Here is a 19,073-nt window from a genome sequence, read left to right as displayed (position 1 = left end):
GAAGGGTGTGCAGAACACAGCGAAGAGCCTACATCCTTTGGGGCGGGCCCTGCTGTGCAGGTGGGGAGGAACCAGAATGGGGGAAGCAGGCTTCTCAGCCTGCCAGGAACATGGTACTTGGCATCTGAGCCCAGGCCTTGGCCCTTTCACCAGGGAACTGCTTTCCCCATAATCTAATCTGCTGACCTCTGACCTCCACCCAAATATGACCATGGGACCTGGATCCCCACACAGACACTTCTCTACCTACCTGAAGAAGATCCAGAAACCTCAGCCCTTGAGCTACCACAATGGCACAGCTCCCCAAATCCCTAGCCTTCCAGTGTGAGTTAGTGAGGCCACAGTCAGGTGTAAACCTCAGCAGGTTCTGGAATCAGGAACTGGGGACTCAGTCTCCAAGATCACTCACCTCCGTGACAGAGCAGTGTGCAAGCCCAGGACCACCCATCAGGCTGGAGTTATCACAGTCTTAAGTGTGTGTTGCTCGGCCAACATGTTTCTAGAACGTGAGTCTAGCAAGTTAACTGCTTGGTGACTGTTACCCTGTGGAAGTAAAATGCACCTTCCCTGGCTTGACTCGGAGTTCAAACCAGCCCCAAATGGGACAGGCAGGAAGTAGCAGAGAATGAGACTTGGCTTGCAAGAGAGGCAGGTGTGGAGAACAGATGACTTAGAAGGCCCAGACACGGGACAACAGGGTGAGATGCTGCGCAGGTGTGCCCACAAAACCATCCACCTGTAGGACCTGGAGGGCACCGGGGGCTGTCAGTGGATGCTTCGAATCCTTCCAAGCCCTCCACTACATGCTCCTCTGACCTTGGCTTGCATACCTCCAGAGGTGGAAGCCTCACTACCTTCCGAGGCCAACCCTTCCATCTTCCTGACTGGAAGGAAGGTCTTCCTTGAATGGAGCTGAACCCTGTGTCTCTGCTCCGCCCTCCTGGGTTTTTCCCAGTAGCCAGAAGAGTCCTACAAGTCAGGAAAGGGTTAAAGTGATTTTATTTTTAAATGAGGACAGGAGAGCAGAGGCAGTTAGCAATGGGGAGGGTAGCCGAGGGTCCGGAAGCTGTACAGGAGAGATAAGGGGATGGGAGATATAAGGGGACCTGCTGCCAGGTTATCCTGGTGAGCATCATGTGAACCTTGCGGTAAGGGTGGCCCATGCCCTGGCCTGAGGCCCAGTCGGTGCCATACTTGGGAGCGGTGGCCTCCGAGAAACTGGACTGGTGGCTCGATCTGCCCTACCCGGCACTACGGACAATCACAGCACCCTTGCTCTTGCTTGTATCATGGGTGGTAAAGGGCTTCCCACTTCCCCACTATGGAAGCTCAGGGAGCCCCCCGGCTGGCCAGGAGGGGATGGAGTCACCCTAGAGTGGGATGCCATGCTGGCACCCTTAAAGAGATCCTCTCACAGGGGTCTCAGAGCAACCATGAGGTGGGTGTTAGCAGGCCCTGGGAGAAAAGAGCAGCCCTTTGGAGCCAGAGGCTTTTCCCCAGGTCACTTGGCCAGTCACAGGGCTATAGGCACTTGAACTCAGGACTGTGGCTCCAAAGCCACTAGCTCCTTCCCCCGACCCCCGCCTTGTCCTCTCCCCAAATCCCCAGCTCCCACCAGCAGCCTGAACAACTCTGCAGGGTCAGGTGGGACAGAGCAGGGAGGGACTTCCCAGTGCCTGCCCCGGGCAAGTGGCATCCTGAGGCACCTCCTCATAACCACTTCCCTCTTGGAAGTCTCTCAACAGTCACTGTTTCTCTGAAGAAAACGCACACGAATACACACACCCAAAACCAAAAACCCTTTCCCTGTTCCTCTTCCGAAGCAGATAACACAGACACTCAGCAGGGCCTCAGATGGGTCCCACAACCTCCCTCCCCGCCTCCTTGCCCATTTTGTAAGGAAGGAAGCTGACCATTCAGAAGGCAATTGGCCAAGGTCACATGGTTAGTAGTAAGCGAAAGAGCTGTATTCAAACTCAGAACTTTTGCCTCCTGAGCCCGAAGTGTTCACTCCTGCACGATTCTGTCTCATGATTGCCATTTCTCAGATGTGGAGATGAGGCCCACAGAGGGGAAGAAATTGCCCTGGGGCATTTATGGAGGCCATGGTAGCACTGGGAAAGGATCCAGACTCCCTCCTCTCCCTTCCCTTCTTCTCCTGCTCTGGGCCCCACCTTAAGCTCATGTGCCTGCTGTGCCCTCTGAGAACTTGCCCCCACCAGCTGGGAGCGATCCGACTCCCCAGGGAGGCAGGAGGCCTCATTGTGGGCAAAAGTGTGGTTGCCAATAAAGTCCTCCAGCTCCCTCTGTGGCTCCCAGGTCCCTGGGGGGGAAGGAGGAGGCAGGGAGGGAGGAATCCTCAGATCCCAGAGTGTCAGCAAAATGCCCTCCCCAGCACCCCCAGGCTCCAGGGGCCCTGCTGGGAACTTACCCTGCAGAGTGAACTGGTGCAAATTCTCATTCCCCAGCCAGAATTCAGACTCCTGGCTCCCAAAACCTGCTTTGTAGGAGGACCAAGAGCAGAACCATTCTGTCACTTCTGGAACACTTAGGGAGGCAGAGAAGGCCAACCAGCACAGCAGCCAATTTTCCAGGCTGGGCAGGAGACGAAGAGAAGCAGGGAGTGGTGGCCGTGGAGAGCGGGCTCACTGGGAGGGGTGGGCAGACACCTGCCCCCTCTTTGGATGGGGGCTTGTTGATAACGTGTGAGTCTGGGTGACTGAAATGAGAGAAATGTCGGGCCTGCCCTTGGAGGATGGTCAGTCCTGCTGGGAGTCAGTTCAAAACAACTTGGTTTAATTTACTAGGAAAATCAAGATCTTATAGCTGAGAGGTCACTCCAGAGTCCCAATCTCATGTCCCAGCCTTATCCTGATGGCCCCCACCTCCCACCACAAGCCAAGCAGTCCCCAGGTCCTACAATTTCTTTCTTTTTCTTTTTTTTTTTTTTAAGATTTTATTTATTTATTTAACAGAAATCACAAGTAGGCAGAGAGGCAGGCAGAGGGAGAGGGGGAAGCAGGCTCCCTGATGAGCAGAGAGCCCAGTGTAGGGCTCAGTCCCAGGATCTTGAGATCCTGACCTGAGCCGAAGGCAGAGGCTTAACCCACTGAGCCACCCAGGTGCCTCCCCTACAGAGTTTCTCTCCTCAATATTCTTCAGTCTAAGGGCCTCTCCTTCCACGGTGGCCCGGACCCCTGCCGTCCTCCTAACCTGCATCCCTGACTCTACCCCATCCCCCGCTGCAGAGCACCTTCCACAGTGCAGCCTTAGTCTTTTTCCTAAAATATAAGTCTGACTGGGTCCGCCCTCTGCTTATGATGCTTCCATGGCTCCCCATCGCCTCCCACGTTCCTCAGTCAGCCATCTCGTGCCCTCCATGAACTGGCCTCTGTGGAGGCCCTAAATCCACGCTTGACCTATGCCAGTCCATTCACAGGATCTCCTCAAAGCCTCTTGGCCTCTCCTGCCTCCCTGTGTGTTTGTCTTTCTGTCTACGTGGAATGCCCTTCAGCAACCCCATCTATCTAAAGAACTTCTACTCAGCCTTCAAGGCCCTTTCAAACAGCATCGCCTCTGAGAAGCCTTCTCAGACTTCTTCAGACCCTCTGGGGGCTCAGTAATAGTTGGTCTGGCAGGGGCAAGGAGGAGGGCGGCCTCTCCAGTGGGCTCTGGCTCCCCCTAGGGGCCAAGGGAAAGCACCCGCTGGGCCTGGCCTGGAGCCCTTTGAGCCTCCAGACACTCACCAACCAGCGGCCCTCTTTGGGCTCTTGGTCACAAAAAGCTGGGGGGGCTTTGCCCTCCATTGGCTCAGAGAGCACCAGCCACTCAACGTGGCAGGCCGGCTCAGCAGCTCCTGACAGCTTCTGGGGCCTATGGAAGGAGAGGTGAGCTGACAGGAATTGCCAAGGCAGTCCCCAACCCTCACCCTCAGGCAGTGGAACAGGCCAAGGGTGGGACCCCGGGAGCTCTGGCGACTCCACTGGGCCCCTGAAGAGACGTCTGGTGGCCCACCGCTACCCCGGCACTGCCTGAGACCGTGTTCCTGGCTCTGTGAAGCAGAGGAAAAGGCAGAGTGTTGGTTCTGAGGTCTGAGTACTTCCGAGGCCCACACACCAGAGGGGAGGGTGCCCAGGCCTCTCTCCTCACCCTCCCCACTTCTCCAGCCTTCCATCCCCCCTGGGGGGGGCAATCATAGTGTCTCTTTCAACAGCAGCCAAGCAGAGACAGCCCTCTCTAGTCCTGGGGACAGAAAACAAAGAAAGCAGAGGACGGCAGTGGTCCCACCCACTCACCAGGCTCACCCCGAGGCCCATCTTGCCAGGTGGTCCATGTTTCCCCGAAAGGCCAGAGGACAGGGTGCCTTAAGTCCCACCCTGTGCCCAGGGCAATGAGGGACACAGAGCCAGAAGTGGCTCCTTACTGGCTCTGAGATCATGACTGCCCAGCTCATCGTCTCCAGACTTGACTTTCCTGCTCAGCAAAATGGGGAGAGAACCAGCTACCTCACAGAGCCAACCCTAGGGTGCTGGGAGCCCAGCCTGGGGCCGGGTGCACATTGGGTTCCTTGCCCCTTGGTCATGGCCTCTCAGCAGAGACAATAATTGCTGAGCCCCAGCCTTATTTCACTCCAGGTCCCTGCCTGCTTCCCGGGATCCCTTAGCTTAAGGGCCTGGAGCCCTTTTCTCTCCACGACTTCCTGGGGCTCCAGGACAAATGGAAGACAGTTTTTTTTTTTTTTTTTAAGATTTTATTTATTTATTTGACAGAGAGAGATCACAAGCAGGCAGAGAGAGAGGAGGAAGCAGGCTCCCTGCTGAGCAGAGAGACCGATGCGGGGCTCGATCCCAGGACCCTGAGATCATGACCTGAGCCGAAGGCAGCGGCTTAACCCACTGAGCCACCCAGGCACCCCTGGAAGACAGTTTTGCTGGCTTCCAGCTCCTGGGTTCTGCAGGAAGATGCAGAGCCGGGCGGCCCCAGGGTGGGCATGGGGGAGTGGGCTTATCTCCTCCAGATATGTGGTTCTCTTTCCATCTCCCAGATTCCAGCTGTCAGGACCCTTGACTCCAGAGCTGCCAAGGGTCCAGGCTTTGCACTATTTGCATCTATTTGCATAAGTTTACAGCCCAGAGCCCAGATGATCAAACTCCCACCTTGCTCCTTGAGGCTAATGCACCTGGGTAGGAGAAGGACACCCAGGGAAGGAGTGACAGTTGGTGGGGAGGACATCCATAGGCTGCTACCTGGGCAGCTGGGGTGGCCCTGGGTCCTTAGGCAGGCTGGCTTCCCAAGCAAGGAGAGTATAAAGGGAGAATGGGGTCCACAGTAGCCCCATCTTGCTGGTCCCTGAGGGAGGATGTCAGTTTATAAAGGGGCCAGGCTGGTGGGAGAACATGAAGCAAGACTCCTGCCCATTGTCCCTCCCCAGGGACACCCCACCCAGGCTAGAGCCAGCAGCGGCTAGAGGCATTTCCTCCCTCAGCCCCAGAGGCCAGGATGGAGTCCTAACTTCTGGTCCTGGCTTCTGGGTCTCTGCAGCCATCTCTCCAGACCTTTGGAGTCACATAGGGTTTTCCATCTTTGCCCCTTCACTTGTTCCGTGCCTTCCATGTGGGATGCCCTCCTCTCTGTCTCCCCCTGCGAAGCCCCAACTGTCTGTAGAGGTCCAGCCCTACCATCATCTCCTCCGGGAGCCCCTCCCCGGTCTTTGTCAAGGGTTACAGCCATGGTTACCATTTACTGGGTACCTACTGCACTCCACGAGTCCTGCTGGGTGTGGTCTGTGTGTGGCCTCTGGTTCGTACACAGCCTGGCCTGTAGTCATTCCTGGCCCTGGGTTATAGGCCTGGCACAAAGCAGTGACTCAATAAATATTGGTTAAATGAATGAAAAAACAAGGAGAAACTGAGGCCCAGAGACAGGACATGGCTTGCTCACTACCTGGCACTTATGTGCTCAGAGCCACAGAGATTTGGCCGAAGCTCCCTACTGGGCAGACACACTCTTGGCAAAGTGACTTCATGCCCACTCTCAAGTCTGCTGGGGAGCCCCTGGCAGCACCTAGGAAATAGACGCTAATATAGGTGGACCACTGAGTGGGCGACTGTGCGGGGCAGGCCTGGAGGCCAGGAGGCCAGTGAGGAGGCAGCCGCCACAGGCCAGATGTAAGGGTTGTGGTCTGAGCTGGAGAGAATCCTCAGGGGATAGCAAAGGGGAGGGAAGCCTCACTGGCCTGTTCGTTCACTCCTCCATCCACTTGGTCATTAGTTCATCAAGCTTGCGCTGGAGACCTTCTCTATGCTGGGCCCAGCACTCGTGGGGGCAGGGGAGGGCTACGGTAGCAGGGGGTGTTGGGGAAGGTAGGGCCAAGTTTGCCAGACAGGATGAATCCACGAGAGGGACTCTCTGAGATGGTGAAGTTCCAATTCCAGGGATCTCTCCTCCCCAGACTCTCCCACAGGTGTGTTAAGATCTGCAGACAAGCCTAGTTACCATGTGTTATTTTTTTTTAGTCATGTGTTATTAAAAAAAAAAGATGTACTAATTTATTTGAGAGAGAGAGAGATCACGAGTGGGAGGGGCAGAGGGAGAGGGAGAATCTCAAGCAGACTCCACGCTGAGCGCAGAGCCAGATGTGCGGCTCGATCTCACGACCCTGAGATCATGACCTGAGCCAAAAGCAAGAGTTGGATGCTTAACTGACTGAGCCACCCAGGAGCCCCATCATGTGTTACTTATAATAATTTTTTTTTTTTTAATGGGGCACCTGGCTGGCTCAGTTGGTATGACTCATGTGACTCTCGATCTTGGCCTTGTGAGTTTGAGCCCCATGTTGGGCATAGAGGTTATTAATTTAAAAAAATTGTCATGTGCTCTTTATAATAATTAACATGGGAGTTCCTGGGTGCCTCAGTACGTTAAGTGTGTGACTTTAGCTCAGGTCATGATCTCGGGGTCCTGGATATCGAGCCCTGCGTGGGAGTCCCCACTCAGTGGAGAGTGTGCTTCTCCCTGCTCCCTCTGCCTCTCCCTCTGCTCATGCTCTCTAAAAATATGGTGTTTTTTTTTAAGATTTTATTTATTTATTTGACAGAGAGAGATCACAAGTAGGCAGAGAGGCAGACAGAGAGAGAGAAGGAAACAGGCTCCTTGCCGAGCAGAGAGCCCGATGTGGGGCTCGATCTCAGGACTGTGGGATCATGACCTGAACCGAAGTGGTAGACCACTTAACCCACTGAGCTACCCAGGCATCCCCTCTAAAAAAAATCTTAAAAAAAAAAAAAAAAAAAAAACACAGAACAGACCCAACTGAACACAGATAGAATACAAGCGAATAAAATACCACCACCTGGGCATGTCATAGGGCAAACCCGAGCTCTAATGGAAGGGGCAAAGTTGTGGAACAATATGTATAGCCCGATCCCACTCTGTGTTTTAAGAACACGGAACACATGTATGTACGGTGTAAATTTACAAAAAGGGTCTGAAACTGTACTGTTAAGCTTAGTTATTTCTGGGGAGTGGGGCGGGCGGGGGGAAGTGTTCCTCACTCTTCATATCCATTCCTGTATAGACCTTTTGTTTCCTGCAGGCATTTACTACTTTGGTAAAAACAAACATCCGATAAAGAAAGGTCCTTTTATTTTTATTTTTTTTTTAGTTTTGCCTATTCTTGAGCTTTTTTTTTTTTTAAAGACTTTATTTATTTATTTGGCAGACAGAGATCACAAGTAGGCAGAGAGATGGTGCAGGGAAGCAGGCTCCCCGCTGAGCAGAGAGCCCGATATGGGGCTCGATGGGGCTCGATTCCAGGACCCTGAGATCATGACCTGAGCCAAAGACAGAGGCTTAAACCTCTGAGCCACCCAGGTGCCCCCAGATAAAGAAAGGACCTTAACCGAGTGGAAAACCAGAAGGTGGTGGGGGCATTTCCTCCCTCACCCCTGGAAAGAAGGCGCATTCTTCCCGCCTGCACTTAAGTGCTGGCTGGCGAAGCCAGGGGAAGTGGGTGGAGGCCAGGCAGGAGAAACTGTGTGTGCAAAGGCTTGGAACAGACAGAAAGCAAGACGGGCCGGGTAGCAAGAGGGAGATGCAAGTATGGTGAGAGTGGTGCTCAAAGGGGAGGCTGATGCCTGAGATGGGGGCTCTGATGTGGGGGGTGAGGAGATGGACTGCATGGCAGTGGAGGCACGGGTGAGCTGGGAGGCCAAGGAGGAGCTGGAACTGCTTGTGGACTCTCCCTGACCCCCCGGGTCCCTCAGAGCCCATCCAGCTGGAGGGCAGAGAGGCTGGACCTGGGGGAGGCAGAAGATGAAGGCTATGCAGGCTACACAGCTGGAAGGGTGACGGTGACCTGGGTGCCAATGGAGCACGTGCACCTGCTCTGAGTTGCCCCACATGCCACTGAGACAGACCCTGCTGTGACCCTGCTTTACAGATGGGAAAGCAGGGCCAGAGCTGGGAAATCTCTTCCTCCCATTCACACAGAGCTGCAGGGCTCCACAGGCTGACCTCGCCGCTGCCACCGTGACCCTCTCTGGTCCCTCTGCTTCCTTGGACAATCATGGGATGAAATCAGATAACGCTGTCCCTCTCAGCCACGTGTCCTATTTCCAGCTGTTGCCCAGCCGTGGGGGATGTTATCAGCCAGGGAGGGCTTCTGGACGGGGGTGGGGGAGGAAGGAGGCACGGGAGGGCAGGGGCTTTCCAGGAAGCCCTGGGTGAGGAAGACCAGGAGTGCAGAAGGCACTGTTGAGTGCAAGGGGCATCTCCACCTTGGCAGGCACTGGGGTGGGGACTTTAGTCGCTGACAGAGCCTGGAAATGCCTCTGCAGGGGAATTCTGACCTTCTGCTTATTCTGGAGCAGAAAAACCTAGATTCCAAGCCCAGCCCTGCCCCGCCCCCCTGTGTGATCTTGAGCAAGTGTACTTACCTTGCTGAGTCTCTATAGACTTATCTACAAAGGGCCGGACAGCGCAGGGAGGGTTAAACACATATAACAAATAGAAATGTTTTAAAAGGCGATCGGGGCGCCTGGGTGGCTCAGTCGGTTAAGTGGTCTACCTTTGGTTCAGGTCATGATCCCAGGGTCCTGGGATCAAACCCTGAGTCAGGTTCCCAGCTGAGAGGGGAGCCCGTTTCTCCCTCTCCTTCTGCCTGCTGCTCCCCCTGCTCACGCTTGTGCTCTCTTTCTCTCTTTCTCTGTCAAATAAATACATAAAATCTTAAAAAAAAAAAAGAGAGAGAGAGAGAGGTGATAGTAGCAGTTCAAGGCTGAATTCCCATGAAGGAGAGGACGATGGCTCACCCCAACCCCCACAGATGTACACACAGCCCAAGACGCGGGACATGGAGCACAGTGCTGCAAAGAGTTCTTTTATTTGAGGGCAGTGCTAGGCCAGGCGGATGGGAAGAGGCAGGCACAGACCCCGTGCCAGGCAGGGGGCCCTCAGGCATGATGGGTGAGACAGGAGATGGCTGAAGAATGCTCTCCGCTGCAGGTACCAGGCCTGGGACAGGAGGCACTGAACCTGCTTGACAGCCCACAGGGGCCAGACATGGGTGGCCAAAGTTTTTCCCACCCCCAGTGCCTATAAGAGGGCCAAGAGGGCACCCTCTTCGTCCTCCTTTTCCTGTGGAATCCAGGCCTGAAGGGGGTCAGATTCTGCGGAGGCCAGACAGAGAGGGCACTCAGGGCGGTGGTGCTGCCTCGGCTGGGCGAGGACCCCCACCCCCTGACGGCAGGCAGTGGCCGGAAGCACACACATTAAGGGAGACCACAGCGACCCGCCCCACTGCACACACGGGCACACAGGGGCCTCAGGGCAGTTCCCCTTCCTAGAGGAAAACCAAACCACACACGTGTCCCAGGCTCCTGCCTGTGGCTACAGGGCTGCAAAATGAAGGCTTGCCTGGGGTGTCACCTACTGGCTCTCCTCCCTGCCGGCAGCATGAGGGACAAAGACAGGTGGGCTCAGCTGGGCTCTCAAACGTAAGTCCAGGCTGAGTCCTGGCCCCAGCCAACAGGGGACAGAGGGAACCCCATGCGTTGAGGAGGGAGAGGGGTGGTTCCCATGGGTGATGTCAAGAGGAAGACATTGCCCTTAGGGCCACCCCGTTGAAAAGACCGCAAACTGGCACTAAAAGGGACCCAAAGGCCAAGAGTGGGGTGGGGGAAGGGAGGTGGGACTCCGCTGGCTGGCCAGGTACTCACAGTGTCTGGTAGGTGCTGTCCTTGGCCTTGAGGAAGCGTAAGACGAAGAAGGCCGCTGCCTGCAGGCTCAGCACCAGCACGACGCCCCCAATGAAGCTGGCCCCGTCAAAGCCAGGGCTGTGGGCTTCGGGAACTGGGGGGCTCCCTGCAGGGTGCAGGTCATAGCGGGTCACTGTGGACCAGGATCCCAACCCCACCCCGATAACCAGCACAGGCCTCCTGGAGGCCCCAGTCCTCACAATGGGAGCCTCAAGCATCAGGCTCAGAAGTTCGGCCCAATCTGTACCCCAATGTTCATAGCAGCAATGGTCACAGCCGCCAAACTGTGGAAAGAGCCAAGATGCCCTTCAACCGATGAACGGATAAAGAAGATGTGGTCCATATGTACAATGGAGTATTATGCCTCCATCAGAAAGGATGAATACCCAACTTTTGTATCAACATGGACGGGACTGGAGGAGATGATGCTGAGTGAAATAAGTCAAGCAGAGAGAGTCAATTATATGATTTCACTTACTTGTGGAGCATAAGGAGTAACACGAAGGACATTACGAGAAGGAAAGGAGAAGTGAATTAGGGGAAATCGGAGGGGGAGACGAAGCATGAGACACTGTGGACTCTGAGAAACAAACTGAGGGTTTTTGGAGGGGAGGGAAACTGGGGGATGGGTGAGCCTGGTGGTGGGTATTAAGGAGGGCACGTATTGCATGGAGCACTGGGTGTGGTGCATAAACAATGAATTTTGGAACACTGAAAAAACAAAATTAAATTTAAAAAAAGAAAAAGTTTGGCCCAGATCCTGTGGCCAGCTGGGAAGTGCGCGGTGGGAGGGACAGTGCCTGGCTAGTGAGGGCGGGGGGGGCTTGGCTCCAGCCCTGGCTCTGCTCCCAGTTGCTCTGTGGCTTGATGTCTTTTTACATCCTCTCTGGGCTCAGGACGGCAAGGTCCTGAGAGCAATGAGCTCCCTTCTAGCCTCCCTACCCCACTCTGGCCGGGTGAGATAAGGATGGACCCAGAAGCTGGGCCTCCAGACCCCTTTGGCTCAGAGTTTCTTTTGGCCTTGGTTCTCAGGGTTCAAAGCCAAAATGCAGATGATACAGTCCCTTTTCAGTACTCCTAAGTCCTGACACCCTGTAGTCACCTGATGTGAGAGCCCTTACAGAAGGAAGAAGTAGGGAACCATGCCCTACCAAGTGCATAAATGGAGACTAGGTGATGTACGTCAGAGGGAGAAGCTGGGTTCTGAGGACCAGACCTGCCCAAAGTCACCTCACAGTTAAGACAGAGCCAGTCACACAGTGTCCTCTAAACATTTCTGCTCCCCCCACCCCCCGCCCAGGCCCATCTTAGCGCCCAGTTGCCAGGCTGTCTGGGTGGCTCCCACCTGTGCCACGTTAGCCATCAACTCCCACTAGGGATTCGATTTCAGGCCCTAGGCCAGGTGCCAGGGCAGGGCTGGTGGCAGAAGATGATTCTGGGGCAGTGGAGAGGGGCCCAGCTGGGAGCTGGGTGCACCTCTCGGTGGGTATAGCTTGTGTAAGGGGGTCGGAGAATATGAAGGGCAAAGGGTGGTCCCAGCTACACCACAGGGAGCCCCAGAGAAGGACGCTGGGGGGAAAGTAGGAGAGGGAAGAAATGAGCTGCCCAAGACCGATCTAGGGCTCAGCCAGAGGGAGCTGAGCCATCAATAATTCAGCCTCCAAGATCAAGTGTCTGGCTTTAATTAACCAAAGCCTCTGCAGTCATCCCTATCAAGCCTGGTGACCTCTGGGCCCTGAGGGGCAGTGGGAACCAAGGGGCAGAGTTCTTGCTTCTGCTCTGCCAGGAGCCTGCTTTGTGAGGTAGTCACTGAACTATACCTCCCTGGTGGCCTGAGCCAGCCACGAACGCTTCAGCACCAAGGGCAGGTCCTGTGAGGGTCAGCCTGAGCTCCCAGAACTTTTCGGAGGAGAGCGACAGGAACCATCACTTCCTCATCTCTTTCTATGCATCAGACACTGAACTAGGCTCTCCACACCTGCTCGTAAAATCCTCGCAGCAATTCTGTGAGGTATTACCCAACCCATTTTACAGATGTGGGAACAGTCTCAGCAGGAGAAGTCACAGGGCTGAGGTCACAGGGCATGTCAGCACCTGAGCCCACCTGTCTTTGCTGGCCCCTCTAGTCCTTCCACCGCTCCCATTCTCCCAGGTAGCACCTACCTGTCGTGACTGTCTTTGGTTCATAGGTGGGGTAGTGGTGGGCAGCTGGAAAGACAGGGAATCCATACTAAATCACCTCTCCCACTCCCTGACTCCCACCAAGAACCCAACCCAGGCCAACAGCTGGACTTCTGACTCACATCAGGACCCCTGTTCCAGATCCAGGTCCAGCTAACATACTTTCAAGCCTCAGTTCATACAGTTCCTTCCACCGGATGTGCCCTCTCTCCATTTCTACCTTTAAGGGTCATCTCTGATGACACCTCCTCCAGAAAGCCGTCCCTACATTCCCTTCTGAACTTCGGATTCTGAAGTCCTCACTGTTTTAAATTAGACGAGCTCGCTTCTCCAACCCGTCTACACATCTGTCCTAGATCCTTTGGCTGTGCCAATTTTTAAATGGGGAATAAGCCAGAGTGGGGAAGAGACTTCTCAATGAGCTAAAGGCAAAACTGAAAGTGGACCCAGGTGTTCGTGAGCATAGTCTGCTCCCCGAGAGCAGCTGGTTCCTTCCTGGAGGAAAGGCTCTGGTTGGGGACACCTCAGCCCCCTCTCTCCAACTCAGCTTAGGTCAGCAGGAGTCCCCTTACCTGGACACGACTCCGAGCGGTTATAGACAGAGCAACCTTCCTTGGCCACCTCAGCTTGGGCCACACAGTGTCCTGGTGGGAGAAGGTATAGGGGAGAGATTTGGGGAGAGGGGCCAAGGCCCTGGGGTTCAGAACTGGGGGCACTCTATTTGGGGAGGGCCCACCTCCATACCTGGCTCCTCAGGCCGGCACTGCTCCCACACGCAGCCGGAGAGATTGTGTGCTTTGTGCCCCTCCACACAATGCTCACAGAGCTTGAGCTGTTTGCAGGCCCCTCGGACAGCTGGCCAGATGTTCATGCGGAGCAGAGCTCCCCGCCCAAAGCCTCGAGCTCCTTTACCTGGGAGCGGGAGCAACTCCTTGAAACTGAGCTGCACCAGCCCTTCCCTGCTACTGTGGTGCTCACCCCTTTGCACACATATACTCACCTGGATCCCCTAAGGCCCACTACACACCTGGAGTTTCCACAAGCACACGGTTGCAGACACCCCAACCTCCCCCACATTCACCCAGAGTCCCCTCCCTTTGCATACACCTCTCTTTGCATACTCCCTTTGCATACATGTGGAGCTGCCTACCCCAGACATACCTGGGGTCCCTTCACTTCCGAACACTTGGAGCCTATTATATACCGATGCTCCACACATGGCTAGAACCCCCTTCACCCACCGCTTGAGCCTTGAACTCTCTGGAAGGTCCCCTCCAGCCCCCCGCCCCCCAGCCCAGACCGCCCCAGAACCGGCGGCTGGACGAAGGCAGGTTCCCCCTGCCCCTGCCGGGGCTGGGCCTCCAACCAGACCCTGGTCCGCGTTACCAGCCACAGCGAGCTGGGCACACAGGAGAAGGCAGCAGCAGCCGCCACAGAGCGCGACCCGTAAGGCGCGGGGTCCCGGGGTGGCCATGGGCGGGGCAGGGCCGGCGATCGGCGGTGAGCTGCTGTGGTGCGTCCCTCCCGGACTCCGCTCTGCTGGGATGTGGGGAGCGAGACCCAGGCAACCTGGGTGTGACCAGGTGGGCGGGGTCATTCTGGGGCGGGGCCAGGCCCTTCGTCTGGGTGGGGCCCGGCTGCCGGGGGCGGGGTCATGTGTGGGCGTGGGTGGTGGGCGCGTCCTGGCCGAGCCTGGTTCCGCGATCTGGGCAGGGGCGGAATCCAGGTGTAGTAGCAAGGCCTGGTCCTGGGAGTCCTCGCCCGCAGCTTCCCGAAAACTTCGCGGGGTAGTTAGTATCCCTACTTCACAGGTGAGGAAACTAAGGCTCAGGAAAGGTGAGTGAGTAGGCGGAGGTCACAGTGCAAAATCTGGATTCGAAGCGAGGTGACTTTCTTGCAGGCCGGACCTTGTTGAGTGAACCCAAATAGGCCCACTCCCGGGGACTGGCTTCGCCAGGCCGCTGGACTCTGACCGCCCACCTCGCTTCACCCCTTGCACCCTACTCTCTTCTGCCCCTCAGCTTCCCACCACGCCCTCCGACCAAGTTATTGGTCTCTATTAGTAGGACAATTGGGGGTTTCCACAGACTTCCTTCCGCCTCAACTCCTGCCCTGGCACCGGCCTCTTCTTGTTCTTTACCCCTCTGTATCTTCTCCTTGGGTTCCTTAGAGGGCACCTCCTCTTTTTCCCCCTTCTCTTTCACTTCCACTCTCTTTCCCCTTCTCTGCTGCCCCTCCTTTTCCTCCTTCCCCCTCTTCTTCCTGGTGGCCCAATTCCTTCCTGAGACCTATTCCACCTCTCCTGGGACCATTTTGGCCATTCCTCTGCCATTGGCTCTGATCTGAAAGCCATCAGGTCTCCTATCTCCATCTCCAGCCCAGTGTTCCCTCCCCAGCTGCCACCTGTAACTAATAATACATAGTTCACACTACTGACCTCTTACTCTTAGTAGAGTGTACATTCCATTAAGAGCTTACTTGCAGCTTCTCATCTAATGTCCATGACTACCCTCTAGGCATGGCTTTTGTTATCCCCAGTTTGTGGGCTTCAGAAGTAAAATCCAGCACCTGGCAGGCTCAGTCAGAAGAGCATGTGGTTCTTGATCTTGGGGTCGTGGGTGTAGAGATAACTAAAATAAGTAAATAAATAAATAAACTTTAAAAAAAGAAGTAAAATCACCTGCCCACGGGCACATGGTTACAATGAGGGGGGCCAGGATGTGAACCCAGGACCCAGTGGGTCCATCTGCTTCCTGGGCACCTTCACCTGAGTGTGTCCCAGACCCCTAAAACTGCCCCATTTCTCTTCCCCACTCATGATACTTCCTTTTTCCTTCAAAACACGTATCGGGGCACCTGGGTGGCTCAGTGGGTTAAAGCCTCTGCCTTCGGCTCAGGTCATGATCTCAGGGTCCTGGGATGAAGCCCCGCATCGGGCTCTCTGCTCGGCAGGGAGCCTGCTTTCTCCCTGCCTCTCTGCCTACCTGTGATCTCTGTCTGTCAAATAAATAAATAAAATCTTAAAAAAAAAAACGTATCAAATGTGTAATTAATTACACTTTTGTATCCTAGGCTATAATTTCTATGAAGGCAGGAGCCATGTTTATCTTCTTCTGCAGTTAACTCCCTCTACACTTAAGGGCTAAGTAGGTGTTTATTAAATAAACAGATTGTATCATGTTGTGACTGTATGCTTGTCCTGTCCTTCTGGTCTGTGAGACCCTCAAGGGGCCCCCTACTTAGAATCATTTTAAGTGTTTATTTGTAGATTGTCCATCTTTCCCCATCAGAATGGCACTCTGTGAAATCAAGGATTTTTGTTCATTGCCTTATCTTCTGTCCCTAGAACCATGCCTGGAAAGTAGCACATGCTCAGTAAAACTTTACTGAACATTGAAAATGCAGAGATGTGGGGGCGCTGGGCTGGTTCAGTTTGTAGAGCATGTGACTTGATCTCGGGGTTGTGAGTTTGAGCCCCATGTGTGGCATGGAGTTTACTTAAGAAAAGAAGGAATTAAAAGAAGGAAAAAAGAAAAGAAAATGCAGGGATGTGGCCAGATCATCTCTCTGTCCATAACACCCACTCAAAGCCCAGGGAACTGTCAGTAAATACTGGGTGAATGAACAAATGGGTCTGTGTTAAGAATGTGTGCCCAGAGGATGCCCAGATTCTTGGGGCTTGAACAGGGGCTCGTGTGGATATTATCTGTGCCTCAGACACACACCCATCTTCCATGAAGACCTAGGCCCATGGGATTCCCCAAATTGAAGAGAGAATGGTAAGGGAAGAAGTCTTACCTGGAATCTAGTGTTCATAGCCATCTGGTGGTCACCTGGGGAACTACAGGTGTTGTCAGCCCTAGTCAAACTGACTCCCAGGTGACTTTAGGATGGAATGGAAGGCACACTAGATTTGCAGATAAACCAGCTTCACATCCCAGCTCTGCCATGTACTGTGTGACTGGGGCCAAGTCCTTCAGCTTCTCTAGGCTTCACCCATGAAATGGGGATACAGGGTTGTTCTAAGCCCTGGGATCTGGTCTGGCACCTGGTAGGTGGGAAGGACTGGACAGGGTATCAGTAGTGGGGAGGAAGCAAGGAGATAGGGCAGAGGACATGAGGAGGATAGAAGAGGAAGGGACAGCCCTTTCTCTAGATAGCAGATCTTTGGGGAAGAGAGACCCAGTTGGCAGTGATGGCCTCCATTGTCTCATTGGCATCGGGCAGTTTTGAAGCATGGAGGGAGTGCCCGTGGGAAAATCCATAGCTTCAGTTGAGTCTCTTGGGTGTCTGGCGTTTCTCATGGCTAGAAATATCACTGTACTCTTTTCCTCCCCGACTGCCTGAGGATCACCTTCCATTTTGAACGACCCTGTGGCTCTGTGGATCAGGAAGTTTTAGCCAACCAACTACTTCAGTGGAAATGTGGTCATTGATGTTCTTCACAGCGAGAAGGCAACAGTATCTAAGGCAGAACTTTGGGGGGAAAACTAACTGAAATAGGAGTAGGACATCTCCTACTCCAGATGTCATCTTTATATTTGGAGTCAGAACCCATGTTGACAGTGGTGCAGCAACTGGCTTGGGCGTGATTTACAATTCCTTGGATTATGAAAGAAAAATGAGCCCAAAGACAGCCTTGTAAGACATGGTCAGCTTGAGAAGAAAAAGACCTCAAGAAAAAAGCAAGTGGGACATGAGAACAGAATGAAGAATGTCAGGCATCACACAGGCCCTCGCTGGCTCAGGCCAAAAGGACTAAAGAAAGACTCTGCAGTGACTTTATCTGTGGTGATTGTGCAGACATTTCATGAGAGGATTAATTAACGATGAACATTTGTAAAAAAATAAAATAAAATAAAGATCTATTACTGCCACTCAGAATAGCAGAAGATAGTCTCTCACATAGCTCTTTCCTGCCAACCTGCCGGCCACCTTCTCCCAACCCAGAGACCAGAGGGGAAGTTGCTGGAACCCAGCTCAGATGGGGAAGAGAGCGGACACCTGAGTTCTGGGGGGCTGATGCCCCTGTATGCTCTCTCTTTCCCACCCCTCCCATTCTGGACACTGGGCATATCAGTACTCTCCACTTTCTCTAGACGCTGCTTTTTACTCTAAGCATCCTGCTACAGTGCCAGGTGCTGTGGTGGCACAGAACAGAACAAAGTCTCTCCCCTCATGGAGCTTATATTCTGGTGAGGCCAATGTGAAGTAAAAAAGAAAATACATGAATAAACACAAATTTAGGAATGCGAAGCTCTGAGAAATAATAACTCAAGGAAAGAGGGGAGAGCGGGTGGGGTAATCTAGGATAGAGTTTCGGGAAGCCTGCTTCAGGGTTGACTTGACGGCAAAGGCTTGAATGAAGTGAAGGGGTTCTGGGCGAAGGGAAGGCCAGGACCTTTTGCAAGAACACATTCACCCACATTCTGTGCCCTCAGTGGCGGCATTCCCTGGGGCTTTTCTCCTCACTGAGTGAGATCATCTAGCCCTAGAAAACTCAATTACTACCTGCACACCTATGCCTCCCAGGTGTCCTCCTTCTGCCAGATATGCTATTGGTAGCTAACACAGTGCTTAGAATGTGCCGGGCCCTCCCACCAATCCTGAGGTAGATACTAACATTACCCTCTCTTACAGATGAGAAGACAGGCGCAGAGTGCTGAAGAAATTCCCCCAGAGTAACACAGCGAGGAAATGCAGGAACTAGGATTTGACCACCTCTACCCCCAACTCACCACATCCAACTGGAAATGCATCATCTTCCCCAGCCCCTACACTCTCCTCTTCCCTTGTACTCTGCCGCTGGCCTGTCACCTCCTTCCCCCTGCCCCACACTGACTGAGGGAACTACAGCAGTGCCACAGTCAAGGGAGAAGTCAGTGGGGCCTGGGATCTGAGCCCCTCTGGTTTCCTGAAGTCCTAACCTGATCCCTGTCCTCTACCACCATCCCACAGGCCTGGAGGGATCCACTGAGGATCAAAGCTAGAGACAGAGGAAGGAGAAGCAGCCAGTTTCTCTCTCCCTGGGCACATCTGTCTCCTCTGGAAAAGTCAGTTGAATGGTGTATTTCCCTGGGACAAAGGACAGGCAGGGCTGGGGAAGATGGAGCTCCTTCTCTGTGCCCTACCCTGCCAGAATGCCTAAGATGGGGGATTGTGAGAGGGGCCTGCCCTGGGGACTGTGCTGTCAGGTTTTCTGCTTCCAAGTTCTTCCTGGCTCCCCCTCTCCTACTGCTTCGGGGAAGTGCCCCCCCCACCCCGGCTTTCCAGATCTTTGAATAAATAATTCAGGTTTTGAAATCTTGCCAGGCCCACCCCTCCCACGCTGGGAGGGCGCTATTGGGCTGACATGAGTGACGTCATGCAGCTCCTTATCCCAGCCTCAGCATCACGAGGACCTTCCCAGGCAGCACTTCACCTGCCTGGTCACTGTCAGTGCAGACCCTCTACCTTGTCCCTCTCACCCTGGAGCTCATTCACCACAGTCACCCGGTATCTTCATTCCAAGCTACCTTACAACCCTCTTCACTGTTTTGTCCCCTGGGTACCTCAGCACTTGTGACAGGGTCATGGTGACCTGAAGTCCTATCATCTGGACACTCCATCTTCCCTTTCCCTTGCCATCACCTCTGC

The 19,073-nt window shown here is 54.2% G+C and overlaps 1 protein-coding gene across 3 annotated transcripts; it reads right to left on the bottom strand.

Moving 5' to 3' along the window:
• Window positions 1–9,374: 9,374 nt before the first annotated feature.
• Window positions 9,375–13,957, bottom strand: CD164L2 (CD164 molecule like 2). Of its 3 annotated transcripts, XM_047727265.1 has the most exons (7): window positions 13,824–13,957; window positions 13,182–13,349; window positions 13,010–13,081; window positions 12,420–12,464; window positions 10,218–10,362; window positions 9,932–9,943; window positions 9,375–9,668 (listed from the first exon to the last, which is right to left on the bottom strand). In XM_047727265.1, the coding sequence occupies exons 1-7, from the start codon at window positions 13,909–13,911 to the stop codon at window positions 9,662–9,664; spliced, it is 537 nt and encodes a 178-aa protein (XP_047583221.1). In that variant the 5' UTR covers window positions 13,912–13,957; the 3' UTR covers window positions 9,375–9,661. The 3 variants fall into 3 exon arrangements, with proteins under 3 accessions (XP_047583221.1, XP_047583222.1, XP_047583223.1); XM_047727266.1 differs by lacking the exon at window positions 9,932–9,943; XM_047727267.1 differs by lacking the exons at window positions 9,375–9,668; window positions 9,932–9,943 and having other exon boundaries at window positions 10,214–10,362.
• Window positions 13,958–19,073: the final 5,116 nt, after the last annotated feature.

Source organism: Lutra lutra, chromosome 4 (assembly GCF_902655055.1).
Source record: "Lutra lutra chromosome 4, mLutLut1.2, whole genome shotgun sequence".
Taxonomy (NCBI): Eukaryota; Metazoa; Chordata; class Mammalia; order Carnivora; family Mustelidae; genus Lutra; species Lutra lutra.
The sequence above is the reverse complement of the archived record's forward strand: the minus strand, read 5'-3'. Positions and strand labels throughout refer to the sequence as shown.

What these genes read in the sequence shown, in the direction of transcription:
- CD164L2 (XM_047727265.1), bottom strand. Translation starts at nt 13,911, where the DNA reads ATGGCCACCCCGGGACCCCGCGCCTTACGGGTCGCGCTCTGTGGCGGC. An exon ending in TGCCCAGCTCGCTGTGGCTG is followed by an intron (nt 13,350 to 13,823) that starts GTAACGCGGACC and finishes TCCCGCTCCCAG; the next exon opens with GTAAAGGAGCTCGAGGCTTT. An exon ending in GTGCCGGCCTGAGGAGCCAG is followed by an intron (nt 13,082 to 13,181) that starts GTATGGAGGTGG and finishes TTCTCCCACCAG; the next exon opens with GACACTGTGTGGCCCAAGCT.